The following is a 15191-nucleotide window of genomic DNA, read 5'->3' as shown; positions in this document are numbered from 1 at the left end:
AAACCCCTCCTTTAAAGTGCAGGCATTGTACTTCCCATTTCCAGGACTCAAGTCCGACTATATGAAAATAATATATATATATATATGTATATAGTCTCCGTAGTAGGTTGGTAGACAGCAACCGCCCAAGGAGGCACTACCATCCTGCCAGGTGAGTGTAAAATGGAAGCCTGTAATTGTTTTACATAATGGTAGGATTGCTGGTGTCTTTTTTCTGTCTCATACACATGAAAGATTTCAGGTACGTCTTGCTACTTCAACTTACACTTAGGTCACATTACACATACATGTACAAGCATATATATGCACACCTCTCTGGGTTTTCTTCGATTTTCTTTCTAGTTCTTGCTCTTGTTTATTTCCTCTTATCTCCATGGGAAAGTGGAACAGAATTCTCCCCCCGTAAGCTATGTGTGTTGTAAGAGGCGACTAAGATGCCGGGAGCAAGGGGCTAGTAACCCCTACTCCTGTATATATTACTAACTCTAAAAGGAGAAACTTTTGTTTTTCCTTTTGGGCCACCCCGCCTCGGTGGGATACGGCCGGTGTGTTAAAAGAAAGATACGTATAGATATATATAATATATGCAATGAGATCACAATAAACAGGTGATATCACAATATGCAAAATAACCACTGGGAAAAAATGGTGAATTTACAAAAACGTTAGCAGTTTCTCAGTTTCTAGATGGTGTGATAAACCACAAAAGTGCTTAGAAATTCTCTGTTGTTTTTCACAGTGGTTATTTATTTGTTTATACTATATCTTTGGATACTTTTTTTTATATCTTCCTGTAGGTTTATAGCTAAAACATCATTCCTTTCTCTGCAGTGAAGACAAGCTGCAGCCTTCTGAACAAGCTTTAATTGAGATATTTCAGTCTGTTATGTTCAGAATGTTTAGCCAACTAAAGCTTGTTTGACAGAGTATTTCTTGTCTTCCCAATTCTTGGTACCACAACATTTACTTCACTCTTTCTACAACTCAATTTATCATTATTCATGTCACTGCATTTTTTGTCACATTCTAAACTTCATAAAATATTTGATGTTTTTACTTCATTTCCATATATCTTCAGTTTCTTCAGTCTTGGATGAAACATATTTTATTTTCTTCTCTGTTAACAGGTAAAAAATGTCACTAAGACCATGACTGTATGTGAAAGTGACCATCTGACAAGTTTTGGAGCTGGAATGTTTGTCATGCCTAACACAATCGACTTCAACTACGTGTTCGCACATATGGGCTTCGCTGACAACTTAACCATTTACGTTACTCTTATTATTTGCTTCTCCCTCTTTGCCCTCATGATGATATGGGCTCGAATAAATGACAGAAAGGATGTCCAGAAGGTGAGCTGTATTACAGTGACACTTAGAGTGGGGTGCCTTCATTCTGGTGAAGGATATTTGATTCAAGGAATTGAATCTACCTTTGCTTCCTTGGATCAAACCTGATTATCTCCCATTCCCCAGATACTGTATGATCTCTATGGATTTAATGTTTCTACATGAATATAGTTGCATTAATATAATATCTTCATTGCTAAAATTGTTAAAACTAAAAAGAACAGATATCACAGGCACTCCAAAATAGTTTTTGTGACATTCTACTTAAGAGTTACTTACTACATGCATAACTACACAGGTGCATCTAGGTAGTGTCTCTCATGAATACTGCAAGGATGATTAAGTTTTTACTCCATTCAATAATCAATATAGGTTAAGTTCTTAATGAAATGTAACAGTTACAAGAGCTAAATACAATATATAAATTCTTATAATTCTGAATAAACTAACACTGGGTGAAAAACATTTTACTGAATGTATATTTTTCTTTAGGTTGGGGCATCACCCATGCCCGACAATAAGGTAGAGGACAAGTATTTGTATGAAATTCTAGTTTTTACGGGGAATATCGCTGGTGCACAGACAGACTCTGTCGTGCAGTTCATCTTGTCTGGAGACTATGATGAAACTGACATTCGCACTCTTGGTGACGATCAGCGCAAGATCCTTCGGAAGGCTGACCTCGATGTCTTTGTGATGGCCGTTCCAAGGTGGGGGCATTATAGTTGGTTGCTTGGTTGATTAACTTTAAAGCCTATCAGCTACATAATGGTCATTAACTGCATAAGAAAATTACTTAATAGTTTATGTCTAATTTTTAAGTAGTTTTTAAGCATTATGTTAGTTTGCCCATAATGCATTGCATACTAGTGGGTTTCTTTTGTGTCTAGCAGTGTTTGTTGCATGTAGACTATAATTTTGTACCATTAGATGCAACATCCCCCCACTGAAAAGCAGGTGTGCCACGAGTACCCTAGAGACAACACAGTAAGTGTCAGGGGTCCAAGACTGTTCAAAAGCCTCCCAGCATACACAAGGGGGATTATAAATAGACCCCCGGCTGTCTTCAAGAAGGCACTGAACAGACACTCAAAAGTCAGTATATGACCAGCCGGACTGTGGTTCGTGCATCGGTTTGCATGCAGCCAAAAGTAACAGCCTAGTTGATCAAGCTCTGGTCCACTATGAGGTGCTGATCCCTGAAACCCTCTCCAGGTATACCTGGAGTATACCTGGAGGGTGTTCCAGGGGTTAATGCCTTTGCTTCCTGGTCCATGACCAGGGCTCGTCGTGAATCAGGGCCTGATCAACCAGGCTGTTACTGCCAGTGCATGCAAACCAATGTATGAACCACAGCCTGGCTGGTCAAGTACTAGCTTTAGGTGCCTATCCAGCTCCCTTTTAAAGACATCTATGGGTCTGTTTCACATAAAAAGAATTTGAAATTGATAAGATGCATCTAACCTGTACAACAACAATGAAGGATACCTTAATCCCTCAAAGAAGGATTAAAGTAAATTGAGCATACATACTCTGAGAGATACTCATCTCTCAGAGTGTATATCCTTGAGTACATTTCTGCAAGGATAGCTAGTTAATTAATGGCACTGCATGATGAGGAGAGGTGGAAAGATGTACAGTATTTGTGACTAATAACAGAGATCTGGTCATTAAAACTTCCACTGGCAAACCATCCAAAGGCTTTAGGATTTATAATAGTGAGGTAGTACAAAACATGTAACACTATTACAATTAGTAAATTTAGTAATGGGAATGGTTTTATCTTGGCATGATGCACTGTTTCTATACAAGCTCCTATATTGGGAGAGTATTTCAGGTAAACTTAGGACTAAGATTTATCAGGCAATTATTAGGAATTTTATGTTTACAGTCATTTGGGTGAGTGTAAGTGTAAATTATGGGGGATTACAGATAATGAGAGTAAGTCTGCTTTGCTTTGGATGTGTTCATGATATAAAAAAGAGAATAGGTGGTTGTCACATAGTTAACTGATGATGGGGTGTGTTAGGGAGATAGGATGTTTTTTAACAGTAGTTTTGAAAATGGTGGTTGAGTCTGCAGTTCTAGAGTTTTCAGGCAGGGAGTTTCAGATTTTAGGCCCTTTTATGTACATTGAATTTTTGTAGAGATTTATCCGGACACAAGGAATGTCAGATTTTTGTGTCTGGTATTGTGTCTATGGATCCTGTTACAACTGTCAAGAAAGTGTTTTAATTCAGGGTTAATATTAGAATTTATGGTTCTGTAAATGTAGGTTGCACAGTAGTAGTTGTGAATGTTTTGTACAGTGAGTAAGTTTAGGTCTTTGAATTGTGGGGTGTGTGTTGTCTAGCATTGGATTGTGTGATAATTTTTACTGCAGTTTTTTGTTGGGTTATTATTGGCTTTAGGTGGGTTGCTGCTGTTTATCCCCAGGCACAAATAGCATAGGTGAGATAGGAATAAATGAGTGAATAGTATAGTGTGAGTAGGGCTGATTGTGGTACATAGTAATGTAACTTTGAGACGATCTCAACTGTTTTGGATACTTTTTTTTTGTTATGTGTTGGATATGGGTGTTGAATTTCAGGTTGCTGTCAAGGGTCAGACCCAGGAATTTGCCCTCATTTTGTTTAGCAATAAGAGTGTTGTCAATCATAATGTTTAGCAGGGCATCACCTTTTCTGTTCCCAAACATAATGTAGAAAGTTTTGTCAATAGTATAAGTTTATTGGCAGTCATCCAAGTCGACATTTTTAATAGCTCTTCATTAACAATAGTGTTGAGTGAGGCAAGATTTGGGTGGGAGATGACGTAAGTCGTGTTGTCAGCAAAGGGAATAGGTTTAAGTTGTGATACATTAGGAAGATCATTGATGTATAAGAGGAAGAGCAGGGGACCAAGAACACTTTCCTGTGGTACTCCAGTATCCAGTGATCTTATTGATAAGGTTGTGTCCTTAATAGAGACGTATTGATGTCTGTTAGTAAGGTAGGATTTGATATACATAGGTACCATAATGATCTAGTTTGTGGAGGAGGATGCTGTGGTCTACTGTATCAAAAGCTTTCCTTAGGTCGATAAAGAGTCCCAGTGGATATTCATTTTTTTCAAGGGCTGTATAAAGTAGGTTTAACATTTTTACAATTGCATTGTTTGTGCTTTTGCTTTTCCTGAAGCCAAATTGGCAGGGGATGAGGATGCTTTGCACTGTTATTAAGGATTATAATCTCTTATGCATGAGTTTCTTGAAGATATAAAAATGATGTACGTGTAAAACATTTAGGTGAATGAAATATGGGCTTAAAGACTATATATTTATTTTTAAATTATTGAACTGGAAATTAGAATTTAATAACATTTGATTAGCTAAAAATTTAAAGGAAATTTTCTCTTGAGTGGGAGTGTTTTGATGCTTGTAAAATATTACTCTACCAGTAAATCAACCCTCATTACCTTCCATTCCTCAGGCATTGTATAACCCTTACTGGTTTAGCACTTTCCCTTAATTACAAGAATAATGCTGCTACTACAGTAAAAATATAAAGAAATTGTAAGACTCGCTGTATGATATTGTTTTACATATCTATATACAGCATCGTATGACATCCTTTCAGGGGAGATTCCTTGATCCTCGTAAAGCACTTTTGATTCAGGGAACTGGAGTTACCCCTCTCCTTCCTCAGATCAAACCTGATCATCATCTGTTCCTTATGCATTGTACAACACCCTACAGGTTTAGCTCTTCCACTTGATTATGACAGTAATTTTTTTTAACACACTGGCCATCTCCCTCAGAGGCAGGGTGACCTCCCCCCAAAAAAGAAACACTTTAACCATCAGTCACACTATCACTGTCTTTTCTGAGGTGTAAAGATTCAACAGTTTAGATGTCACTCTAAGCAGCAAATATCCCAGATATCCCAAATTATGCATTAAATATATTTATCTGATTTTGATCATTATTACAGACCTCTGGGACCTCTGCAGTTCATGAGGATTTGGCACGACAATAGTGGCAAGGGTATCAATGCTTCTTGGTACCTCAGTTGTATTGTGGTGCGTGATGTACAGACTGATGAAAAGTTTGAGTTCCTCTGTGAACAGTGGTTTGCTGTGGAGAGTGATGATGGACAGGTGAGTACATAGTGGTTTACTGTAATGATGTATATGTTAGTACACAGTGGGTCACTGTAGTGATGTACAAGTTAGTACACAGAAAGTCTCCAAAAGAATAGGCATTCTTTCTAAGATACGGTACTGTGTATCCCAAACGGCACTCCTTGCACTTTACCATGCTCTAATCTTCCCTTGCCTCACCTATGGTATTAGTGCTTGGGGTTCAGCTATGGCCGGTAACCTGAAACCTTTAACCCAACAAAAAGCTGCTGTGTGGATGATCATCAACTCCTGCACCAGGCAACACACTCCACCACTCTTTTTTTTTTTTTTTCAACATGCCGGCCATCTCCCACTGAGGCAGGGTGACCCAAAAAGAGAGAAACACTTTAATCATCATTTACACATAATCATTGTCTTGGTAGAGTGTTACGTTGTTGTCCCTTTTTACTTCGATGGCATGGCTCTCACCACTTGCCCTAGTGTGAGGTAGCTTCAATAAGGCCTCTAAAGTTTTGGGGAATTCTTACATTCATGAATGATTAGCTGTCCTAAGTCTCTGAAATTATTTATCAATCCTTTCAATAGGTTAATGAAACTACTATTACAAAAATAGGAATATATTCTAGACCGGTATGTACAGAATATACAAGTTAGGCACTTTCCTATTCATAACAAAGGATGCACACTCTTGGCTGAGCTCAGCCAGTACAATCACATGGTCCCATCTGAAATAATTACGTCTCCTTTCTTCCTGATGGCCTTAACCCAGTGTTTTGACACACTGTAGCCACTCTGGGTGTAAGGGTTACAACATCAAACACAGTTAAGTACAAATCTTACCTCTTGGGCTCTTACTTACTTACACATCTTGCCCAGAAGTAAGAGAAGGGAGGAGGGTCCTTCCATCTTCAGCACCACCAACAAGAGAGAGAACAAGCCAGCCTCTTCCCATTACTATACTTTATTTTACTTTTAAAGAGAAACAGTCTTTATAATCTACTAATCAACAAGTCGGCCGTCTCCCACCGAGGCAGGGTGACCCAAAAAAGAAAGAAAATCCCCAAAAAGAAAATACTTTCATCATCATTCAACACTTTCACCACACTCACACATTATCACTGCTTTTGCAGAGGTGCTCAGAATACAACAGTTTAGAAGCATATACGTATAAAGATACGCAACATATCCCTCCAAACTGCCAATATCCCAAACCCCTCCTTTAAAGTGCAGGCATTGTGCTTCCCATTTCCAGGACTCAAGTCTGACTATATGAAAATAACCGGTTTCCCTGAATCCCTTCACTAAATATTACCCTGCTCACACTCCAACAGATCGTCAGGTCCCAAGTATCATTCGTCTCCATTCACTCCTATCTAACACGCTCATGCACGCTTGCTGGAAGTCCAAGCTCCTTGCCCACAAAACCTCCTTTACCCCCTCTTTCCAACCCTTTTGAGGACAACCCCTACCCCTCTTTCCTTCCCCTATAGATTTATATGCTTTCCATGTCATTCTACTTTGATCCATTCTCTCTAAATGACCAAAGCCCCTCAACAACCCCTCTTCTGCCCTCTGACTAATGCTTTTATTAACTCCACACCTTCTCCTAATTTCCACACTCTGAATTTTCTGCATAATATTTACACCACACATTGCCCTTAGACAGGACATCTTCACTGCCTCCAACCGTCTCCTCGCTGCTGCATTTACCACCCAAGCTTCACATCCATATAAGAGTGTTGGTACTACTATACTTTCATACATTCCCTTCTCTGCCTCCATAGATAACGTTTTTTGACTCCACATATACCTCAACGCACCACTCACCTTTTTTCCCTCATCAATTCTATGATTAACCTCATCCTTCATAAATCCATCCGCCGACACGTCAACTCCCAAGTATCTGAAAACATTCACTTCTTCCATACTCCTCCTCCCCAATTTGATATCCAATTTTTCTTTATCTAAATCATTTGATACCCTCATCACCTTACTCTTTTCTATGTTCACTTTCAACTTTCTACCTTTACACACATTCTCAAACTCATCCACTAACCTTTGCAATTTTTCTTTAGAATCTCCCATAAGCACAGTATCATCAGCAAAAAGTAACTGTGTCAGTTCCCATTTTGAATTTGATTCCCCATAATTTAATCCCACCCCTCTCCCGAACACCCTAGCATTTACTTCTTTTACAACCCCATCTATAAATATATTAAACAACCATGGTGACATTACACATCCCTGTCTAAGACCTACTTTTACCGGGAAGTATTCTCCCTCTCTTCTACACACCCTAACCTGAGCCTCACTATCCTCATAAAAGCTCTTTACAGCATTTAGTAACTTACCACCTATTCCATATACAGTGGACCCCCAGTTAACGATTTTAATCCGTGCAAGAGGGGTAATTGTTATGCGAAATAATCGTTATGTGAATGAATTTTCCCCATAAGAAATAATGGAAATAAAATTAATCCGTGCAAGACACCCAAAAGTATGGAAAAAAAATTTTTTTACCACATGAAATGTTAATTTTAATACACACAAACTGAAAAAGGCATGCACAATTACATGACACTTACTTTTATTGAAGATCTGGTGATGATTGATGGGATGGGAGGAGGGGAGAGAGAGTGTTAGTGTTTAGAAGGGGAATCCCCTTCCATTAGGACTTGAGGTAGCAAGTCCTTTTCTGGGGTTACTTCCCTTCTTCTTTTAATGCCACTAGGGCCAGCTTCAGAGTCACTGGACTTCTTTCGCACAAGATATCTGTCCATAGTGGCCTGTACCTCTCGTTCCTTTATGACTTGCCTAAAGTGTTTCACAACATTGTCAGTGTAATAATCACCAGCATGGCTTGCAATAGCTGTGTGAGGGTGATTTTCATCCATGAAGGTTTGCACTTCAAGCCACTTTGCACAGATTTCCTTTATCTTTGTAGTAGGCAACTTCTTCAATTTCTCTCTCCCCTCCTCTGAACCAGTTTCCCCAGGTCTGGCCTCTTGCTCTTGAAGTTGATCTATCAGCTCATCAGTGGTTAGTTCTTCATTGTCCTCCTCCACCAACTCTTTCCACATCCTCCCCACTAACCTCCAACCCCAAGGACTTTCCCAATGCCACAATGGATTCCTCAACTGGCACAGGATTCTCAGGGTTAGCCTCAAACCCTTCAAAATCCCTTTTGTCTACACATTCTGGCCACAGTTTCTTCCAAGCAGAGTTCAAGGTCTTCTTAGTCACTCCCTCCCAAGCCTTACCTATAAGGTTTACACAATTGAGGATATTAAAGTGCTCTCTCCAAAACTCTCTTAGAGTCAGTTGAGTTTCTGAGGTCACTACAAAGCACCTTTCAAACAGAGCTTTTGTGTACAGTTTTTTGAAGTTTGCAATAACCTGCTGGTCCATGGGCTGCAGGAGAGGAGTGGTATTAGGAGGCAAAAACTTCACCTTAATGAAGCTCATGTCCCCATAAAGTCGCTCTGCCACGTCTGTAGGATGACCAGGGGCATTGTCTAACACCAGGAGGCACTTAAGGTCTAATTTCTTTTCAGTTAGGTAATCTTTCACATTGGGGGCAAATGCATGGTGTAACCAGTTATAGAAAAAGTCCCTAGTGACCCATGCCTTACTGTTTGCCCTCCACAGCACACACAAATTATCCTTGAGGACATTCTTTTGCCTGAACGCTCTGGGAGTTTCAGAGTGATACACTAATAAAGGCTTAACTTTGCAATCACCACTAGCATTGGCACACATCAACAAAGTAAGCCTGTCTTTCATAGGCTTATGTCCTGGGAGTGCCTTTTCCTCCTGAGTAATGTAGGTCCTGCTTGGCATTTTCTTCCAGAACAGGCCTGTTTCATCACAATTAAACACTTGTTCAGGTTTCAGTCCTTCACTGTCTATGTACTCCTTGAATTCCTGCACATATTTTTCAGCCGCTTTGTGGTCCGAACTGGCAGCCTCACCATGCCTTATCACACTATGGATGCCACTACGCTTCTTAAATCTCTCAAACCAACCTTTGCTGGCCTTAAATTCACTCACATCATCACTAGTTGCAGGCATTTTTTTAATTAAATCCTCATGCAACTTCCTAGCCTTTTCACATATGATCGCTTGAGAGACGCTATCTCCTGCTAGCTGTTTTTCATTTATCCACACCAATAAGTCTCTCTCAACATCTTCCATCACTTGCGATCTTTGTTTCGAAAACACAGTTAAACCTTTGGCAAGAACAGCTTCCTTGATTGTCTTTCTGGTGCCCACAATAGTAGCGATGGTTGATTGGGGTTTCTTGTACAACTTGACTAGGTCGGTGATACGCACTCCACTTTCATACTTATCAATGATCTCTTTCTTCATTTCAATGGGAATTCTCACCCTTATTGGTGTACAGTTGGCACTAGAAGCTTTCTTGGGGCCCATGGTCACTTATTTTCCAGAAACAGCACCGAAAACACTGTAATAATACGAAATATTCCGAGTGTATGCTTGGATGTTACCGCGGAGGCTGGCTGGTAAACAATGGCACGGGCGGCACATGTGAGGCTGGCTGAGGGCGCACATTGGACGCGTCTCGGACGAAAATCGGTGAGCGGGTTTTTAATCGGTATGCGCGGCAAAATTTTTGCGATTAAAGTAAGCGGTATGCGGATTAATCGCTATGTGATGCCATCGTTATGCGGGGGTCCACTGTACTTGCAACATCTGCCACATTGCTCCTCTATTCCCAGCCAGAGTAGAAACATTGGACGTGTTTCTTTCAACCTGTTGTCTATGTTCCCCATCAGTAAAATGGGTACCTGGGTGTTAGTCGACTGGTGTGGGTCGCATCCTGGGACACTGACCTAAGGAGGCCTGGTCACAGACCGGGCCGCGGGGGCGTTGACCCCCGGAACTCTCTCCAGGTAAACTCCAGGTATCCACTCTATCATATGCCTTTTCTAAATCCATAAATGCAATAAAAACTTCCCTACCTTTATCTAAATACTGTTCACATATATACTTCAATGTAAACACTTGATCTACACATCCCCTACCCACTCTGAAGCCTCCTTGCTCATCCGCAATCCTACATTCTGTCTTACCTCTAATTCTTTCAATTATAACCCTACTGTATACTTTTCCTGGTATACTCAGTAAACTTATTCCTCTATAATTTTTACAATCTCTTTTGTCCCCCTTCCCTTTATATAAAGGGACTATACATGCTCTCTGCCAATCCCTAGGTACCTTCCCCTCTTTCATACATTTATTAAACAAAAGTACCAACCACTCCAACACTATATCCCCCCTGCTTTTAACATTTCTGTCATGATCCCATCAGTTCCAGCTGCTTTACCCCCTTTCATTCTACGTAATGCCTCACGTACCTCCACCACACTTACATTCTGCTCTTCTTCACTCCTAAAAGATGGTATACCTCCCTGGCCAGTGCATGAAATTACTGCCTCTCTTGATATTAGCGTAATAATAAAGCATATTCCCCTGCATCACGAGACTGAGCTCATGGCAACTGACATTGGCTTCAAAGCCACCTTATCTTTTGTGGACAATGTATTGTGCATGTGCTTTACACAACAAGAAGCATTTCTTTTATTCGTTGGAATCCTGGCTAGGGCTAAAAGTGAGCAGGTTGTAACAAATGGAGAAAAAGAAATTGGAAGGACTGATGCAGCAAGTAGTGCCACCAAACAGTAGCAGCAGGTTGGTGTGGTGACCCTGGAGATTTGAAATTGTGCTAGCCGATGTCTGATTGCTGGATTTGTGTTGGCAGACCTGTACTTAAAGACTACAAAACAAACAAAAGAAAACCAGTTTTTTTCTTTGCAAAGGTTACAGTGTAAATTTTAATTATTCATTATTTTATCCTATTACTACTGTAAGGTTGCCAAAAAGTTTATTGTTAACAAGATTTCTAGTGTTGATGATTCACATAACAAATAACAGTAATAGAGTCTTCAAACTGGGTAGATGATTTAGCATAGTGCTCGTATGGTTAATATTGAGAGATGAGATTTTTTTTTTTTTTAACAAGTCAGCCATCTCCTACCGAGGCAGGGTGATTTTTAAGTATAGCCCTAAATTGATTTGCAGAAAGGGGACCTTTTGCTGGTTCTGGCAGTGAATTCCAGATCTTCAGGCACTTTATGTGCATTGCATTCTTGCATAGTGTGAGATGGAAAAGAAGGATATCAAAGAGTGTTTTGTGCCTTGTGTTATGCCTGTGTGTTCTGTTGTAGCTATCTAAGAGAAGTTTGAGCTGAGGGTTTATAATAATAATAATAATGAATCTTTATTTCTACAAGTAACGGAAGTTTGGATATCATATTGGAGGGAGAGAGTATGGAGGAGGTGAATGTGTTCAGATATTTGGGAGTGGATGTGTCAGCAGATGGGTCTATGAAGGATGAGGTGAATTAGAGAATTGACGAGGGGAAAAAGGTGAGTGGTGCACTGAGGATCTGAGTCTGTGGAGACAAAGAACTTTATCCATGAAAGCAAAGAGGGGAATGTATGAGAGTATAGTTATACCAGTACTCTTGAATGGGTGTGAGTGTTGCAGTAAGGAGAAGGCTGGAGGCAGTGGAGATGTCATGTCTGAGGGCAATGTGTGGTGTGAATATAATGCAGAGAATCTATAGTTTTTGAGATTAGGAGGAGGTGTGGGATTACCAGAATATTATCCAGAGGGCTGTGGAGGGGTTATTGAGATGGTTTGGACATGTACAGAGGATGGAGCAAAATAGAATGGCTTTGAGAGTATACAAATCTGTATTGGAGGGAGGGAGGGGTAAGGGTTGGCCTATGAAAGGTTGGAGGCAGGGGGTAAAGGAGGTTTTGTGTGCGAGGGGATTGGACTTCCAGGAAGCGTGCGTGAGTGTGTTAGACAGGAGCAAATGGAGACAAGTGGTTTTTAGGACTTGATGTGCTGTTGGAGTGTAAGCAAGGTAACATTTATGAAGGGATTCAGGGAAACCGGCAGGCCGGACTTGAGTCCTGGAGATGGGAAGTACAGTGTCTGCACTCTGAAGGACGGGTGTTAATGTTGTAGTTTTTTAACTGTAGTGTAGGCATGCCTCTGGCAAGACAGTGATGGAGTGAATGATGAAAGGTTTTCTTTTTCGGGCCACCCTACCTTGGTGGGAAATGGCCGATGTGTTAATAAAAATATAAATAAATAATTCTACAAGTACGTGAACAATTTTACAGGAGACAAGAATCACAGGAAGAACTAAAAGCCATAAAGGAAATTGAAAAAAACCAAAATACTTCTTCTCTTATGCCAAATCTAAGGGAAAAACAACATCCAGTATTGGGCTTCTGCTTAGGCAGGATGGGACATACACAGATGACAGCCAAGGAATGAGTGAGATATTAAAGTCCCAATATGACTCAGTGTTAAGTTTTGTAAAGATTACAGTGTGTAATTACAATTTTGATTTGCTAAGTACAAAGATAGCCACTATCATGCCAAAGCATTTTGGGCAAACTAATCCTCATACATAGTAACTAATTAAAACTAGATAAGATAATAGTACATAGTAACTATACTTAAAACTAGACAAGAAGTAGTGGTTAACTGTTTTACAATCGTATTTACACTTAATACAAGTGAGAGGTAGTAAGGTGGAGTAGGGTTCAGTAAAATAATCTTGAAATTGCACACAAAATCTATCTTACAAGTAATGGTGCAGGTGGTAATAGCTGACATCAGTGACATACTACTATGTAGAAAACTGCTTGTTATGTAGAACATTTCAGGGAAATTAGGTAGATTTGTCCCAAGATGCGACCCACATCAGTCGACTAACACCCCAGGTACCCATTATACTGATGGGTAAACGTGGAGTTTAATGTTCTGTATATATAGTAGGCACAATATGAGTGTATGTTATGTATACAGTGGACCCCCGCATAACGATGTTAATCTGTTCATGAGAGCTCATTGTTATGCGAAATTATCGTTATGCGAATGAATTTTCCCCATAAGAAATAATGGAAATCAAATTAATCCGTGCAAGACACCCAAAAGTATGAAAAAAAAAATTTTACCACATGAAATATACATTTTCCTACACACAAAGAGAAGGATACATGCACAATAGTAGAGTAGTACATGCACAGTATATATTGTGCATGTACTAGTCTTCTAAATGAAGAATAAATGACACTTACCTTTATTGAAGATGCAGCAATGACTGATGAGACACTGTGTCCTGGGAGTGCCTTTTCCTCCTGAGTACTGTAGGTCCTGTTTGGCATTTTCTTCCAGAACAGGCCTTATCACACTGTGTATGCCACTACGATTCTTAAATCTCTCAAACCAACCTTTGCTGGCTTTAAATTCACCAATATGAGCACTAGTTCCAGGCATTTTTCCCTGTTCACCTGGGTGTTAGTCGACTGGTGTGGGTTGCATCCTGGGAGACAAGATTAAGGACCCCAATGGAAATAAGTTAGACAGTCTTCGATGACACTGACTTTTTTGGGTTATCCTGGGTGGCTAACCCTCTGGGGTTAATTGTTTCTTGGTATTCTCAATAAGCCACACCAACAACAGTGATACAGCAGCAACAGCAGCAGCAGCAGCTGACAGTGCAGCAGCAGCAGCAGCAGACGATGCTACAGCAGCAGCAGACGGTACTACAGCAGCAGCAGCAGCAGACAGTACTACAGCAGCAGCAGCAGCTGATGGTGGTACAGCAGCAGCAGCAGCTGATGGTGCTACAGCAGCAGCAGCAGCTGAGAGTGCTACAGCAGCAGCAGCAGACAGTGCAGCAGCAGCAGCAGCTGACGGTGGTACAGCAGCAGCAGCTGACGGTGCTACAGCAGCAGCAGCAGCTGACAGTGCTACAGCAGCAGCAGCAGCATCAGCAGTTGACCATGGTACCACAGTATTTCGATAATATTTCTCACCCTTTTTACCACAGGGTTGGCACTAGAAGTTTTCTTGGGGCCCATGGTCACTTATTTTGCAGATAAAATCACCAAAAACACTGTAATAATACGAAATGTTACGATTGTATGCTTGGATGTTACCACGGAGGCTGGCTGGTAAACAATGCCACCGGCGGAACATGTGAGGCTGGCTCAGGCCGCACATTAGACGCGTCTCGGATGAATAGTGTTGAGCGGGTTTTTTAGCGGTATGCGAGGCAAAATCTTAGCGATAAAATGTATCGGTATGCGGATTTAACGTTATGTGATGCCAACGATATGCGGGGGTCCACTGTAATGTATATTTTTTTAGGTAATAAATACTGACAAGTTTGTTTAGAAAAACACATAAGCAAACACTAGGACATACTTATTAGAAAATCAAGGTCTCAGGACCGAAAAGTTTTCTAATAAATATGTCCTAGTGTTTGCTTACATATTTTTCTAAATCATATTATTTTGTGCATATTTTGTATTATTTAGAGAGCTGAAGAGAGGTTATTGAGATGGTTTGGTCATTTAGAGAGGATGGAGTAAAATAAAGTGACTTGGAGGGTGAATAAATGTGTGATGGAGGGGAGGAGGGTAGGAGTTGTCCTAGGAAAGGATGGAGGGAAGGGGTAAAGGAGGTTTTGTGTGCAAGGGGCCTGGACATGCAGCAGGTATGTGTGAGCATATTAAGAGTGAATGAAGACAAATGGTTTTTGGGACCTGATAAGCTGTTAAAGTGTGAACAGGGTAATATTTTGTGAATGGATTCAGGGAAACCGATTA

At 40.4% G+C, this 15191-nt stretch overlaps 1 protein-coding gene across 1 annotated transcript in view; it reads left to right on the top strand.

Annotated features, from left to right (window-relative positions):
* LOC128701426 (location of vulva defective 1-like) overlaps positions 1-15191 on the top strand; it is a 384351-nt gene that overhangs the window by 165236 nt on the left and 203924 nt on the right. Inside the window, exons 22-24 of the mRNA XM_070100373.1 lie at positions 1128-1352; positions 1842-2059; positions 5321-5486. Coding sequence (XP_069956474.1) covers positions 1128-1352; positions 1842-2059; positions 5321-5486 — 609 coding nt within the window. The remainder of the gene's footprint in view (positions 1-1127; positions 1353-1841; positions 2060-5320; positions 5487-15191) is intronic.

Source organism: Cherax quadricarinatus, chromosome 72 (genome assembly GCF_038502225.1).
Source record: "Cherax quadricarinatus isolate ZL_2023a chromosome 72, ASM3850222v1, whole genome shotgun sequence".
NCBI lineage: Eukaryota > Metazoa > Arthropoda > Malacostraca > Decapoda > Parastacidae > Cherax > Cherax quadricarinatus.
Note: the sequence above shows the minus strand (reverse complement) of the source record. Positions and strands in the feature narration are given on the sequence as shown.